This window comes from Phalaenopsis equestris, unplaced genomic scaffold, assembly GCF_001263595.1.
Source record: "Phalaenopsis equestris unplaced genomic scaffold, ASM126359v1 Scaffold000297, whole genome shotgun sequence".
Taxonomy (NCBI): domain Eukaryota; kingdom Viridiplantae; phylum Streptophyta; class Magnoliopsida; order Asparagales; family Orchidaceae; genus Phalaenopsis; species Phalaenopsis equestris.
The window spans coordinates 3,840,805-3,857,765 of NW_018164739.1; the positions used below are offsets into that span (position 1 = coordinate 3,840,805).

At 34.6% G+C, this 16,961-nt stretch overlaps 2 protein-coding genes across 3 annotated transcripts in view; both read right to left on the reverse strand.

Annotated features, from left to right (window-relative positions):
- LOC110025404 (sacsin) overlaps positions 1-6,180 on the reverse strand; it is a 153,968-nt gene extending 147,788 nt beyond the window's left edge. For both annotated transcript variants that reach the window (XM_020725860.1, XM_020725861.1), the window contains exons 1-2: positions 5,649-6,180; positions 1,874-2,597 (exon numbers count right to left, since the gene is read on the reverse strand). In XM_020725860.1, the coding sequence (XP_020581519.1) occupies positions 1,874-2,597; positions 5,649-5,995 (1,071 nt within the window). In that variant the 5' untranslated portion in view covers positions 5,996-6,180. The remainder of the gene's footprint in view (positions 1-1,873; positions 2,598-5,648) is intronic.
- A 5,075-nt stretch (positions 6,181-11,255) lies between these two features.
- LOC110025255 overlaps positions 11,256-16,961 on the reverse strand; it is a 54,154-nt gene continuing 48,448 nt past the window's right edge. The window contains exons 14-15 of the mRNA XM_020725626.1: positions 15,959-16,123; positions 11,256-11,563 (exon numbers count right to left, since the gene is read on the reverse strand). Of these exons, the coding sequence (XP_020581285.1) occupies positions 16,094-16,123 (30 nt within the window). The 3' untranslated portion in view covers positions 11,256-11,563; positions 15,959-16,093. The remainder of the gene's footprint in view (positions 11,564-15,958; positions 16,124-16,961) is intronic.

Sequence of the window (16,961 nt, forward strand, 5' to 3'; positions counted from 1 at the left end):
ATATATATAAACCAAAGGGCTAATATATTAAAAAGGAAAGTTACATATAGGTTGGATGAGAGAGCCCAATTAATGGCACCCCAACCACTCGGTATACAAAACACACTAAGGTCCTAAAAAAGAAAAATACATGTATACCCAAAGTCAAGATTAAAACATATAAGTGTAACCTCTACGCCAAAAGTCTGTCAAACACACACAGAATCAGGTAACTTGAGAACAAACCAATTTGGCTTTACCTCTGCCTCTGGTTCTACGTAGGAAGTCAGCTAACAAATGGTTAAGTTTACTTTCATTACCCGAAGTAACCAAAGTATCATCCATTAAGTTCCTGAGTTCAAGCAGACCTCCATTCTTCTTCTTCTTCTAGGATGTGTAAACTTGTCATTCTTCATCTGAAGATTGGCACATTTAATCAGTGGATTGACCCAAAGATTGTTGGGCATGTATATGCTTGTTGCACATCTTGAACCCCTTGCGCCTGACTAACAATAACAATCTGCTCAGTCTGATGAGGTGGTAGAATCGCAACAGAAAGATGGTCAACTGTTGCATTAATGATAGGTTCTAGGGTAGGTGAAATATGAAATGTACACACACACACACACACACAGATATATATAATATATAGATACACACGCGCGCGCGTGTGTGTGTGTATGCATCTATATGTATTGTCTGTATATGTGTAGCAATGTGTAAAATGCATAATCAAAATAAAAGTATGATCGTAACTGATAAAGATTTAACTTATCAACAATATAAGTGTGAAGAAATAACGTGCATTGAATTAATGATTAGTGATTATTAACTATAGTTTATGAAATTAGATAATAATATAGAAAATTTTTTATGTTAATTTATACATATTTGAAATAAAGATAAGGGAGGTGTCAAGAACTCGATCCAATCCATAAGAGTGCCCTTGCACATATACAAGTATTTTAAAATGTAACGACGAAATGTTTTGTTTTCAAGTAGTTTTTCTGTTGGATGCAAAGGATGCAAAGCAAATTCAATGAAAATTTTCAGTTGGAAATAATGTAAAATAAAACTAACTTGAGTCGAGCTATTCTCAACACGCCCCGCTCAAAGACCTCTGGTCCCTCCTCACTTGTTGCTGAAACAATCCTTTCCTCAATCGAGACATTGCCAACCGATAGTAAATTCAATGAAATTTTTTCCGTTGGATAGAATGTAAAATAAAACTCCCTTGACTCCAACTATTCTCAAAACCCCCGACCCACCCCCAAAGTGACCTCTTGTCTCTCCTCACTTTTTGCCCAAACAACCCCCTCCTCAACCTCTTCCTATACCTCCTCTCTAAGCACCAACATCCCACTCCCCCCTCTCCAAGAATCGCCCTCTACAAGCACCATTCCACCATCTTCCCTCCTTGACTGCCACTGTCAGATTCTCCTCAAGTATTCTGGGCACTCAACTATTATAGACACCTCCTTCACGACCGCAGCTACACCCTTTCAATCCTTGCTAAGCACCTTCCCTATCACAGAAGTAGCCACCATTTTAGCCCCCAAAACATCTTCGGTCTTTGCAGCTACTTACACCTCTATGAGCATTGCAAATTTTTTTCCAAACCAAGCCAAAGACACCCCCACACACAATAAGGGAAATGAAATGCATCAAATTTATTGAACTTACTTTAGAAGGAAAATGAAGGTTTTGAAGTATTTCAAATACTTCAAAATTTTATTTTGCTTTTATTTTACTTCCAATCAAACAATAAAAAGACTAAATACATACCCAAAACGAAATACTTCATAAAAAATTTACTGGCAACCAAAATATCCCTTTCCAAAACAGTAAGTGTAGATCATATATACAAAGAGTTGTAATTTATAGTAAATAATACCTCAGGTAAGTCATCAGACAAACATAGGGCAACAGATGCCCAAGGAAAAAGATGAAGATTATATTCTTTGGAAGCCATCGCTGCAAGAGCTCCAAGTCTGCTTGATGCCGATGCCATGCCCTGCACTATGAAAAAGGTTTCCACTCTTCTTTCTGAATTACATCCAGTGGTGGCCTCGCAAAGAAAATTCACCAAAAAAGATTCTAATTGCCAATCTGATTCTACTGATCTATATGATCTCTGAGGATATCTACAATTACGTGCAACTTTTTCTTTTGATTCCTTTACAGCACAAGAGTAAACTTTATGTGGGCTATTTACACCAGCTTCCCACACATAGAATTCAATTGAAATAATGCTTTTGAGAAAAAGCAAACTAAAAATTGCTTCTTCATAAAGTTTGGCAAACATACAGGAAATATCATCTGCAGTGTACACTTGCTTAGAAAGTTTACTGACAGCGGCCTGATCAGCATTCCTTAGAGGAAAACGAAATAAAGTTCCAGGGAAAGGGTTCTTCATGTCACATCCAAAAGCACAATATGGTTTAAACTGATCTTCATACAAGGAAATTGCTGATGAGATAACAAAATCAAGACGCTTTCCAGGATTTGCAGCTGAAACATTGGGAAGGTATGAACCATGGGGATCAAACAAGACAACATATTTGTTGCTTACAAAGGATGGCAAGTCGGTCAGATGATACACAGAATTGAAGCCCACGCTAATCAAGAAATAAAACATGCTCAAAAAAAAAGCTTACTGAAGAAAACATTTACAATGATGTAGCTTGAAAACTAGAAAACCAATATGAAAATAAAAAGGGTTAAATTTTAAAAATAGAATTTTTTTTACTTACTAGTAAAAAATGACAAATTAAAACTAAAATGAAAATTTGTAAAACCGGGGCCCTATCGTGTGGCAGCATGTGCCGCATGTGGTACACACCACGTGACATTTTTTTTAATTCTATTTTAATTAATATTAAATATCATAATTAATTCTGTTTTGGCTCCAATATTTTTTTATTCTTCAAGTTTTATCAAAATTTTATATGCATGATTCTTTTGTTTATTTAATTTTAATAAATTATTTTTATTATATTTACTTATTTATTATTTATTACATACTTTCGGCGGCATCTTATCCGTGTTTTTTAATCCTGTTTTATAACATAATGATGTCAGTCTGTTTTTTAAGGAAGATTTACCTACATATCACTCAGTTCCTATGTATTTACATATCTAATACCTAAACTTCAATTTTTACAAATGTGCCACCTTAGCCATGCATGAAAATATGCATTTTACTTTTTAAAAGTAAAAATAGTTGTACTTCTAAGGTGATATAAGAGATTTGGTAAAAAATAAATTATAGGTGCTAGATATGTAAATACATAGAAATTTTGGGGTATGTTTGTAAATACCTCTTTTTAATAGTAATAAATGAAGTAAGAAAAAAGACATTTTTTTAAAATTGAAGTTTTGAAAGATTTACAAGCATACCACGTAATTATTATGTATTTAGATATATAATAGTGATATTTTTTACATAATATTGAAGATTTAAAGTGATAAAAATATTTTAAAAAATATTAGATATATGAATACATAAAAAATGGGTGATATATATGTAAATGCTCTCTATTTTATTACTATAAAAAATTTAAAATTAAAAAAGAATAGATTCCGGCGTTTTGAAGAGCGTGAATAAGCTTATGAATTGGTAGTCTTAAAATAATAATAAATAAATAAATATAAAAAATAATAAATTAGTAAAATTAAGTAAACAAAAGAAACTAATAGCATCTTTTTGAAGAATTAAACCAAGTGTTGCCTTCACATTATCTTATTTCTCGCTACAGCAGACCGATAACTTTCTTGTTAAAGTCTGATGATTTTGGTATAAAATTATTTTAATTTAATATTAAAAAATATCATGTGGCAAAGTTGCCACATGGCAGGGCGACTTTGCTATTGTATGCTACGTGACAAGGCAATTTTGTCGTCCTTTTTTTTTTAATTAAAACCTTAGAATTTTCTATTTTTAAAATTTGTCCATTATAAACAACCCAGTTATCATATATATGATAAAAAGATAATATTTCCTATTGATAGAACTTAAAATAATAGAGGTTGACTTGGTGTTCACAGCATGAGATTAACATCAGTGAAACTATTTGGACAGTATAAGAAGAAGATATTAAAGCTAAAAAAAAAATCAAATATATCTTCATGGTCCATTGTAAGTTTGAACATTAGCATAATTACCATACCAAGCTAAGGATCTTCCAAAGAAAGAAAACAAAAATTTTCAAACAAACTTGCTAGGCATCTACAGTTCATATGTAACAAGATCATAGGTTTAGAAGCTCAGAACATTACCGCAAGTTTACTGGAATTAATTTGTGTCTTTAAGCAAGACATATAATTTTCTTTAACATTTATTTTCTTTATTTTAGGATAGCTAAATTTAAGATGATTTCCTCTACAACCATTTTCTTTTTTTCTTTTAAAGCGGGAACAACTTCATGCCTGTGAATTGCAATGATGGTTTATTGAAATTATGCAGAAGTACTTCACTATTGTAAAAATCAATAGAGTGATATGGAATCTAGCAAGGAAAGACAGGTTAAAGGAACTAGCCTGGCTTTGCATAAGCAACTCTATTAGCACAGCATAACACAGCTGACTTAAAATATGATAAACGCCTCATAATAACAATCGTTTAAGCCCCACACCACAACACGAATAATCTCATTGCTAAACTAGGCAAAATCTTGGCCTTATCAAGATGAAGATAAGAAACTAGAAGGCCAAAAGCTAAGAAGACAAAAGTTAGAAAATGTCATGTGGCCAGAATGAGCCATGACTGTGACAAAATCTGAATCTCTACAAAAAAGAAGGATTGACCGCTACATTCTCAACACTAGGGAAACCAGGCCCTGAAAGAGAATCCACCGAAAAGGAGTGTTCTAAAAAATATCTATAAATCTTATACAATCCAATACAAAATGTTCCTTTTCCAAGCTCCTTCTCACCTAGATTCTATTCATACATTCAACAAAATAGAAACTCGTCCTAAATTCTATTCAAACATTCAGTAAAAAGAGAAATTCATTGCATGGCCCCCATCTCACAGTTCTAATCTTCTAGTCCAAATTTTGTACATCAACAAAAATGCCATTAACTAGAAACAATACTATGATTTATGTGAACATAATTATGTATAATCCAGAACAGAAATATCTAACTAATGTTTATCTTCCTAACACAATGTTTGAGAACCTTCTCATAATTACCATGCTAATTATAAACCGATAACTAGAGCTAATTAAAACGAATAGCAAGTTTATTAATTGACAGAGACAGTTACTTGCATTAATAAATTGCCTAATAATCAATAGTTAATTACTATATAATCAATACTACATACAAACTGCATAACTTACTAGCACAATAAGGTCATGAATGTGAATTGCCTTAATCAAACAATATACCTCACAATTGTGCATGCATCTTCCTCAAAAAGTTTAAAATTCCAAAAAAACTAAAGCTCCTAAACCTCACATCGGAAGAATTTTATGTCAGAGTTCTTGTTTGACAAATCAAAAAGCTTAAAATTTATGCTCATTAAAGCTCCAAGAAAGTATGAATGCACCCAACATTCCTTAAGCATATTCATCAACTCCAAAAAAAATAAAAAAAAAATTCCTACGCTGCAATCTCTCAACAGCGTATTGTCACAAACACAATGCATCGAGAACAGAACTTACCCAAACCGGCCGGTCTTCGAAGCCTGACTCTGCTTCTTGCTGTCGCCAATCCGTGAGATGCTTACAAAGTCGTCCTCCGTGAATTCCGCGTCATTGAAAGCGAGAAGCGCAGGGCCCTGGAACTGCGAGAGCTCGCTGGACAGCAGCGAATTCACGCCATGAAAGCGGCGATCGAGGCAAAGGAAGACCTTAGTGGCACCGGCATCGTCCGCATTCTGGATCAGCTCCTTAAGCACCGTCGTGCCCTCCGGATAATTCACCAAAACCTCACGAATCCTCCTCGTTAGGTCGACCTTCTGCCCGAAATCCTCCAATAGCAAGTCGGTGCCGCGCGGAGAATGATCCATATCCAATGTTGGAACGCAAAGAAAACCCTATTGGTAAAGCAAGCCGATCATCGGAGGCCCAAGACCTAGAAAGTTAAGAGACTGAAATCACATCGCAAGTGAAGTCTACTTTGAACTCAAAGGCGAAGGCCGGTGCTCACTGCAATTGCCCAGCACGTCTCCCTCCGACCGGAAAAAAATTATTAGATCACCAGCACTCCGCGCATGTAGAGCGAAAAATTATTCCATCCGGACGCAGGATCCGGACCGTAAATCACATGGGTTACGGTCCTGATGTATTTCAGTGGGCCCCACTTAAAATTTTTTATTTTTTTTTTTAAAAAACGGAAATAATCCTGACCGTAGATCACCGTGATCTACGGCCAGGATCGAACACCGCATGCAGAGATGCATGCGGTGTCCGCACGCAATAATCCCCCAGAGTATTTTTCTCCTACGAATAAAGTGTTAAACTCCTACGAATATTTTTCGCATTATCTTGTTACTGTATAAATCTTTTTCACATTTTTAATATGTTGTTAATCTGTTATTCATGAATAACACTTAAATAACATATCAATAACACATAAATAATACTAAAATTATTCAGAATAATGTGAATCGAATATTCATATAATACGTCGAGTTAGATCGTGCATTTTTAATATGTTATTGGTGTATTATTCATGTGTTATTGAGGTGTTATTCATGTCAGGGAATATTTTCGCGTTTTAATGATTTATTGGTGTGTTATTCATGAATAACACATCAATAACACACCAATAACACATGAATAATGTGAAAATTATTCAGAATAACGTGAAGGCAATATTACTATAATACGCTCGAGCTGGGTCGCGTGTTTTTAATGTGTTATTGGTGTATTATTCTCGTGTTATTGTTGTGTTATTGAAATAATATTTTCTGCATTATTCATGTGTATTGGTATTATTGTTTAAAGAACAATAATATCTCAAATCAACTCAATAACACATTAATAACACACGAATAACACAAAAAATATTCAAAATAACTCCAAGAAAATATTCTTATAACATGGTCGGGCCGGATCGCATGTTTTTCATTTTTTTTATGAAAGTAGGTCACAGCTTTACACGTGTCAGCTTTAGATTAGACTCCGCAAGCAGCTCTACACGCAATGTTCATATAATAATTTCGCCCGATCGCAATTATGTACAGGTACCCAAAACATTACTACTTACAAATCAAGCACTCTCTTTCATTCATTTTTCAAATTCCAATATAAAAAATTATGATAAAATCTTACTCATATATTTTTTTAAATTTTTATCAAATTTATAATAACAAAAATGTAATATTTTTTAGTTCAAAAATTTATCTAAATTTTTTATTTATAAATAGTAATATTTATTGTGATCTTTATGTAATTATCCTTATATTTAATTGCAGCATAAAATTCGATGAAATTTTTAAAGTCGGCCTTACGAAAATTTGCATATTTAAAAATAAAAAAAAATTAAAACAGACATAATCGCATGGAGATTTTGTTTGCTGACTGCTGAATATTATGTGATTTTGCAATGTTTTTTTTATAAATATTTTGTATTTTAATGATAAATTGATTTTCATATAATTAATTTAATAGGAATATGATTTCATCTGTATATGAATTGTTATTTTTTTTTAATATTAGTTATTAGAATAACTTATATATTTATTAATTTGATTATAATATTTTGGGGCATTTATATAAATAATACACAATTTTTTATGTACTTTCGAATGTAATACCTAAAATTTAATTATTGCATTTATGCCACCTAATTAAGGGTCTGTTTGGGACAGCTGCAACTTATTGAATAATCTGTTAATAAACTAGATGTGGTGGTTATTGCAAATTTTTTATTTTTTTAGAAAAGTCAAACTACTGTCAGAAAACTGCTACCACACCTAGGTATGTGCGGTTTGAAAACGTTGTTTTCAGCGTTCTCAAAATGTATAAGCAGCCAAAATGCAGTTTACTCAAACAGGTCAGGTGTGCTTTCAAAACACTACCTCATCAAATAAGCTGCCCCAAACGCACCATAAATCTTTCCTATCAAATCAAATATATAAATATTTTTTTCTTTTTTTCAAAAGGGAAATACATTTTTTCATAAATACGTGTATGTAAAAATTCTAAGTTTAGGTGTTAGATATATAAATAAAAAAAATAGAGCGGTAAGTATGTATATAGAGTTAAAAATATATTTCTATATATCTTATATTTATGAATAAATTCTTTTTGGATAACTTTTTTGAATATTTATTAAAATAAGTTAATTTGAGCATATTTATATTTTCATTCAAAATTTTAGTTGAGCTTATGTTATGAAAAAAAATCATTAATAATTATGAGTCGAAAGATTTGTGATCATATAACATTTGTTAATATATAGAAACAACATTGTTCTACCTTTCATCCCAATAGAACAATAAATAGGGTATAAATAAGACGAGTTTTAAGGGTCCGTTTGGGGTAGCTGCAGCTTATTGAATAATCTATTGATAAGCTGATTTTAAAAATAATCTATTGATAAGCATAATCTATTGATAAGCTAGGTGAGGTGGTTATTAGAAATTTTTATTTTTCTAGAAAAGTCAGACCGCTGCTAGAAAGCTGTCACCGCACCTAAATAGGTGTGGTGTGAAAACACCGTTTTCGCTGCTTTCAGCGTTTTCTTTCAAAACGCATAAGCTGTTAAAATGCAGTTTACCCAAACAGTTCAGGTGTATTTTCAAAACACCATTGCACTAAATAAGTTGCCCCAAACGAACCCTAAGTGAGATGAACATATGTTCGTGTTGGACTTAATTGTATAATTTTTTGTTCAAAATTGACATGTGTTCAGAATGGCTCAGGAACATTCTAATTCGTATTCAGCTCGAAAAAATTTTCATGTTCCTTTTTAGCTCGTGTTCGGCTCAAATTGGTTGGTGTTGGATTCGAACATTCTCTATTCATATACAATAAAAGACACAAATCTACATGACCACATAAACTATGGTGATTTAAAATTTTATATAAATATAAATAATATATTACTATATAAAAAATATATATCTTTTCCTAATTACGAGCTAAAAAAAGTCGAACACGATCGAACAAAACGTTGTTCAAATTCAGCTCATTTATAATATAAGTTTAAAAAATCTATTCGTGTTCGGCTAACTTATTTAACGAACATGGCAAATATAAGCTACTTGGTGAGTCGAACACTCGTTGCTCACAAATAATGAGTTTCTCTTTTCTCACAGCCTTGCTAGTAAACCACAAAAGAGTCGCTTATTGTTTCCATTTCAGCTCTACAAATTCAATTGATCTCTAGTTACAATGTCAATGAAAAGTCTAAACACAAGGAAGCCATTAAAGATAACATATACATTGACACAAATACACACAAAATATAAATCTATGTCCCCATAAACTTTACATAAATTAATATAATCATTTTTATTTATATAATATTTTTTTACAAAATAAATTAAAAATATACATGACAAAATATACTTAATAAAAAATAAGTGCAAATAGTAAACATAAACATGTGATCCCACACCATAGTGACCTCTCAAAAAAAAGCAAATAAGTGACACCTAAATATGTATAAACATAAACACAAATATCCCAATCATGAACTTTTTAATCTATTTTAACTCATTTTTGGCAGGCACAGAAGATAAAATAAATAACTTGAAAGCTAAAAACTTTAAAATATGGCTTAACTCTGTTAAATGTTTTTCAATAATAACTTAAGAAGACCATTCAACAGATTACTTCATTACTTTCACAGGCTAAAAGCAAGGTGTTTAACTGCTGTGAGGCACAAATTATTGAGTTATATTTTTCATTGCTAGCTGTAATAACACTAAGCTTACTCCTTTTTTTGGTCAATATAACATATGATGCTCTTCTATAATGATTTTCCCATCTGAAGCGTCAGAATAGAAGACTTTGGTAGGGTCACCCATTCTAGAGATTGTCTTGATGACTTCCTGAGAAATGCTTGACAGCCAAAATTCAGATTGAAGCAGACAGCAATGTTGTTCGAATAGAGCGTAACAAAATGAGGGAGAGAGAGATGAATGAACAGTGATATTATATTTATGCCTCTGCTTTAATGGGTGGGTGTATATGATATTCTAGATGTTTTACATGAGTTTATCGCTCGGCTGTTCTCTTGCACGATTGACTAGGCTAGTATGACTTCGACTCGGTAAGACTGATTTGGTCGGCTAGGTTAGATCTACTCGGGTTGTCGTCCCTCAATCCATAGCACTCATTGGAGGGATGAGACTAGGCTATCGACCAAAGTTTGAATCACCGTAACCCGATAGGTAGCTTGTTCCTCGACGAGATCCTATAGAATGACCATAAGGCTCTATTGTATTGACAATTCTTGGTCACTGATGAAAAGCCTCGGGGGCATCCGTGAGACAGTTGGTGATTGTAATGAACTGGATTCTTTCTTTGGATCAGATCTACCGAAAGGTTGGTCGATGCATTCGGTCAACTTTCATATAGAGGTAAGCTCATATGCTTATCTTACTTTAGCCCAATTAGTAAGTATTCAGATCGTTCGGTCGTTTTTTTTTTTTTTTCTTATTTTTTGTTCCTTCTAGCTCGGTCGGCCCACAACTTTGACTCAAACGACTACGTTCTATTAGATAAGTGAATCTCCAAATCTTCTGTCGGTGAGCCCTCATTTATCATACTTCCTCTCTCTTTTGGATTGTTGAATCTCTTAGGGATCAGCACCAGCACATTTTCGATGTACAAATACAATCCAGAACACATTACATGAGGAAACAATGGCATAACTTTGTATTTACATCACTACAAGAAAACAAAAACTGTAAAGAAACAACAAATATCTGTTTTGATGCTTCGAAAGGAAGAATAAGTTCTAGAAACTGAAGGGTGATGAATTCACAGCGCATAAGACTCTCCAAGGAATCGATGAGAGGTCACTATACTGAAACCATTGACGGCATGATGAAAATTCATAAATTATAAACAACATGATTTCATAGCACTAAGCATTGACAACTTCCATAGTTGAGGCATACCGGATAAGGTTTAAGAATAAGAATCATTGCTGTACAAATGACATTAATAACCAGATATATTGTTATTGTACCAATGATTTTTTACATTTACAACACCCAAATCTTTCATACCACACAAAAAAAAGGGGAAATACATATTTTCATGCATAGGTATGGTGGCACACAAGTAAAAATTGAATTTTTGGTCGTAGATATGTAAATACATAAGAATTAATTGCAATGGATGCAAATCTTCCAAAATAAAAATAAAAAACTGAGATGGGATAGCAAGCAGTAGAGCTCGCAACGTCAACATACCTATGTTTCCAGCTTGCACGAGCTCCTTGGCCTAAGAAATAAGCATTATGAATGGCCAAGCGTAGTTCCATGGCTGTCATTGGTGGGGGAACCTGCACCCTGACCTCCTCAATATGTCTTCTTCTATTGTAAAATATTGTAAGCAGCATGAAAACTGACATAAAAAGCAACAGTGCCACAAATAAATAGGCTAGCCATCCCCTGCAAAAGCTCTGTGTATTAGAAAATACAATTATACGGAACATTAACTTTTTAGGTCCAAGAAAAGAGTATTATATTTTATAAACACAACCTTGCCTACCCACAACCAAGTTCAATAATAATAATAATAATAATAATAATAATAACAATAATAATAAATAAAAAGAAATAAAATAAGGAATTTTTTAGGTGCACTCACAACAAGAAGATCGGTTCTCCTAGCTCAGGCGATAATTCCTACACTATATGAGGTCATTGTTGTGATGAAACAAAAGGAGAGTCGCATGAAGCTACACTCTGAGCCGAGTGGTTTTTTAGGTGCACAATCAGCATTGGTTGTTGCAAGCCCATGTACACTGGTGTTCAGGTAGAGACTTGCAAGCGCTACAACTATTGTGAAGTTGTTCATCTAAGCAAAGCCTGTCTTAAGCCACCTATGGAGAGAGAAACAGATGGGCGTGGAAAAGGTGGAGGTCGTGGTCGTGGAGGTTGGAAAGGTGGAAGAGGGTGTTACCTGACAAATCTAATGGTAGTAGAGGACGAGGAAGAGACGTGTGATCTTTACTAATGAGGATCATGAATGTCTAGAGCTGTTGAAGAGGAAGCAGAAAGCAGTAGGAGATGCAGTTGAGGATGTTTCAAATCCTCGACATTAAGGGGTGACATTGCCACTTATACTCGCTTCAACAAAAGTACTGGTGACACTTGCTCTTTCATATATTTCCACCACAGAATCATCAAAATGGATCATAAATTCTGCTGCTTCTCATCACGTGACAGATATCGTTGGAGAGTTCTCTTCATATACTCATCAAGCAGTACCAGAGAATACACAGACCGGTAATGATACAGCGCGATATATTGTTGGTAAGGGTATAGTGAGATGTATCAATCATATGACTTTGTCTAATGTTTTGCATGTTCTTTATATCCCAATAAACCACTTATCCATTAGTGTTATTATTCTCCAGTTAAAATACGTTCTTTTTTTTTTATATTCCTCAGATTATCTTCCAAGAAAAAGGGATGGGTCGAATAGTTGGGATTGAAACACGGCATAGCGGACTCTGCTAAGTGGACCGAGAGGGGATTGACTCAGCTCTGGCATCCATGGTGGAAAGTGCTACAGTAGGAGAATTTGAGAGGAACGTCGAGGATGTGTTACTGCTAAATCACGGACATATGAGACATTCTAGTCTTCTTTTACTGAGTCAGTTGTATCTATTTATGTATGAAAAGACAAATAAGAAGAAACTTGAGCGTGACGCTTGTGAGATTAGCAAACTCACTAGGAGCGCTTATGTCAGTTCTGGGAATAGGAGCTCCGGTGTGTTTGATTTGATACATTTTGATATATGTGGATCTTGTCCTACTAGTTCTATGAATGGTTATCAATATTTTGTTACGTTTATTAATTGTTTTTCTTGTGTTACATGAATATATTTGATGAAACAGAAGAGCGAAGTGGTGGTTGGCTTTAAAGATTTCCACAATGCAATACAAACCCAATATGATGCAGTTGTAAAGGCACTAAGATCTGATAATGGGACAGAATGTATCAACAAAGCATTTGGAGACTACCTGTCAGCTCAATAGATACAACACCAAACCACATGTTCATACACACAAGCACAAAATATAGCAGAGAAGAAGAATCGACATCTTCTAGACATAACCTGAAGCATGATAATGACAATGAATGTCCCACAACATTTAGGGGCAAACAACGTTGACAGCCGCTCAATTGATTAATAAAATGCCCTTAAGAGTGCTTGAATGGAAGTCTCAATGTCAGATGTTGAAAGGAGACAATAGTGAGATCCTTCCATTGAAGGTATTTGAATATGTATGCTTAGTGAAAGACAACAGACCATCTGTAGGTAAGTTGAATCCAAGAGTTGTGAATGTGTGTTCGTGGGTTATTCTGCTACTCATAAGAGTTATGTTTGTTGGAGCCAAAATGAAAAGAGACACTTTGTAAGTATGGATGTGTCATACATAGAGTTTGAACCATACTACTCTCTAGAAGTGAATTCACTCTTTGATGACTCAACAGACACAAGAGATTTGAGGCAAGAGAAAGTGAGGAGTAGTGGTGATGAAGTGGTGCAAGTGAGAACAATGTCATGTCATGTGATGTGGGATGAATCAACTGAGGAGACGGAAATCGAGAATATTGACCTCATAGGTGGTGGGATTCAAGCCGAAGGAGAGTTGAGGGTGTATACACTGAGGAAAAAACAAACTAAGATAATGGAGTTTGTAATGCCAACAAGTCTCGTCCCGGTCTTCCCCAACTCTTGAGACAGCTACACCATCCACCTTTGATTCAAAACTCCCAGGTGATATTATTCCTCTTTCGTCCACTCCTACCCCCCAACGTTAAGGAAGACCTCCCGCATCCGGGACATTCTCCTGACTGTATTGAATGTAAACTTGACATTGCGAACTTTATTTTATATTCTAACAACTCACCTTTGCATGGAGCATTTATTACATGATTGGACTCTCTACACCCATGTGTTTGCAGGTTGTTAAAAATGATCACAAGTAGAAAGCGGTGATGCAAGAAGAACTTGAAGCTCTTGATAAAAACTGAACATGAGAAATTGTAACACTACCAGCATTGAAGAAGACAGTTGGATGCAAGGAGATTTTCAAGGTAAAACAAACTCCAAAAGAGGTGGTGGAGAGGTACAAAACACAACTAGTGGCAAAAGAATACAATCAAGCATATGACATTGACTAAGATGAAACTTTTGCACCAGTCGCAAAGATGAGCACGGTAAGGACACTAGCTTCTCTAACAGTGAATGGTGGATGGAGACTCCACCAACTGGATGTGAAGAATGTTTTTCTTTATGGGGAGCTACTGGATGAGGTATATATAGAGATACCAACAGGATTTAGTACATCCCAGAAGGTATGCAAGGTGTGTAAGCTCAGGAAGTCTTAGATGGCTCGAAACAGTCTCCTCGAGTCAGCTTTGACAAGTTTAGAATAGTGATGGTTTGCATGAGATATCAACAGATCAATGCAGACCACACCGTGCTCCTTCGGCAACATGAAAGTCACAGTATCATATTTGTTGTGTATGTGGATGATATAATTATCATTCGTGATGATGAGGCAGGATTCCTCAACTGAAGGGATGATTGGAGAAGAAATTTGAGGTAAAGGATCTGGGACAGTTCAAATACTTTCTTGAGATTGAAGTGGTCCATGAACCTGAGGAGATGATCCTATCCCAGATAAAGTATGTAATGAATCTTCTCATGGAGACAGGTATGTGAGGGTGCAAACCTACAGTCTCTCCAACTGATCAAAATGTCAAGTTCAGTACAGAGGCAGGTGAATCGATTGTTCGTCAAAGGAACTAGAGGCTGGTGGGTCGTCTGATATGTGCCACACTTCACCCGATATTTCTTTTGTGGTAAGTTTGGAAAGCCGTTTCATTGATGATCCAAGGGTCATATAAATGAAGTGTATCAGATTCTCAGGTATTTGAAGAATGCACCGTGGAAAGGGTTGATATTCAGGAAGAATGGATATGTAGATATTGATAGCTTTTATGATTCTAACTTAGAAAGTTGTGTTGATGATAAACGATCCACATCAAGATACTGCATGTTTAAAGGTGGCAACTTGGTCTCGTTGAAGAATAGGAAACAACCAGTTCTAGCAAGATCAACAACAGAGGCAGAATAAAGGGTTATAGCAGTAGCGGTTGCTGAGATGATGTGGTTGAAAGCCATGTTGGTTGAACTCAAATTTGATCAAGCAACTCGAATGAAGTTGTGGTGTGACAACAAATCAACAATCAGCGTTGCTAACAACTCGGTGCAACATGATAGAACCAAACATGTGGAGATTGCTAGGTTCTTAATCAAGGAAAAGCTGAATAACGGACTATTGGAACTATTTCATGTAGCCACTAGAGAGCAAGTGGTTGACTACATCACCAAAGGACTTAGCTCATTAGATTTGTCTAGTTTATGTGACAAGAAGGGCGTAGTGAATATCTTTTGCCCTTTGCCCATCTCGAGGGGGAATGTTGACATTGGTATCTAATGTAAGGTCTTATTTGTAAACAAATGAAGTTTAGGGATTTATTTGTAAATATTGTAACTTATAAGGTTATATATAAGCCCATCATCAATGAAATGGTGGCTTTTTTTAGCAATAATTTCTGTTGTAGAATTTCAAATTTAATGCAACGCAAGTGCTAAAACAATCACTGACCAAATCAAATCAACAAATCCAATGAGGCTCATAACCAATAAAAATTGCAAGAGCAAAGCAGCTCTAGCAGATTTGCCCAGGCAGATGCACTCAACAATTACACAAATAATATACAAAACCTAAAGGCCATCAGGTGGAACAACAGATACTTACCAGCCACCTCTACAGACTTCTGGAGCCAGCGAAGAACTCTAACTCCCACTAAAAAAAGCCTCAATTCTCCACATCTCAAATGCAGAGAAGTTCTGATGAGAAGTATTAGACAATCATGCATCTTCCTCAATTAGTTCAATCTCTGATTTGTTCGGAGAGGAAGACCTATAAATAAGGAAGAGGAAAAAGATGAGCTCAAACAAAAGATATAAAAAACATGAAACTATTTCAAGCAGCAAAATGCGTTTATATATAAGAATTTTTATTTAATTCCAATTTTTCTTTCCATCACTTCAGTGGGCATTACAATTATATGCAGTTGAATTGAAGAATAAAAAATAAAGCAAGACACATGTCATTTACCAACTCCAGGCAAGGAATAGTTTCGGCCAAGAAAAGGGCCTATGAGCAGTGGTTAAATTGTGATTTGTGTCTGACTTCTGTTATTTCATTTAAGTTTTGTCAAAAGCTAAAATGTGCAGCAGGAAATAATAATGTCATGATCCGGGATGAGCCTTGGAATTATCAAGGTGGGAACTGTCAGTCAGATGGAGGAAAACAAAATTGAACTATAATAATCATCATCCTGCATTCCTCGATAGCTGTACAGGTACTCATCCCATCTAGCCTAAAGCTGTTTCTTTTATAAAATGTTAGCAGCTAACGATTGAGTTAAAACTACCCAATGGACAAATGTTTCTAAATTACAATAATTCTCATTTTAAAATATTTCATAAAAATATAATAGAAAGTAAAAGGACGGCGAACAGAAAAAAGCAATAAAGAAAATTATTTTGTTTACTTTTATTTATTTTTATTACACTTTTTACTATTGAGAATCACTCTCTAAACGTATATTTAAAAATATGTATATTTAACTTTTTTCAGCCCACCATTAAAGGTAGACGTCCATTTTCATTTTCATTTTTGTGTACTTGCATTCGGCCGCAAGTACCATACAAGTGTGACTCCCATATGCATGCACATATCATATTTAACCCTT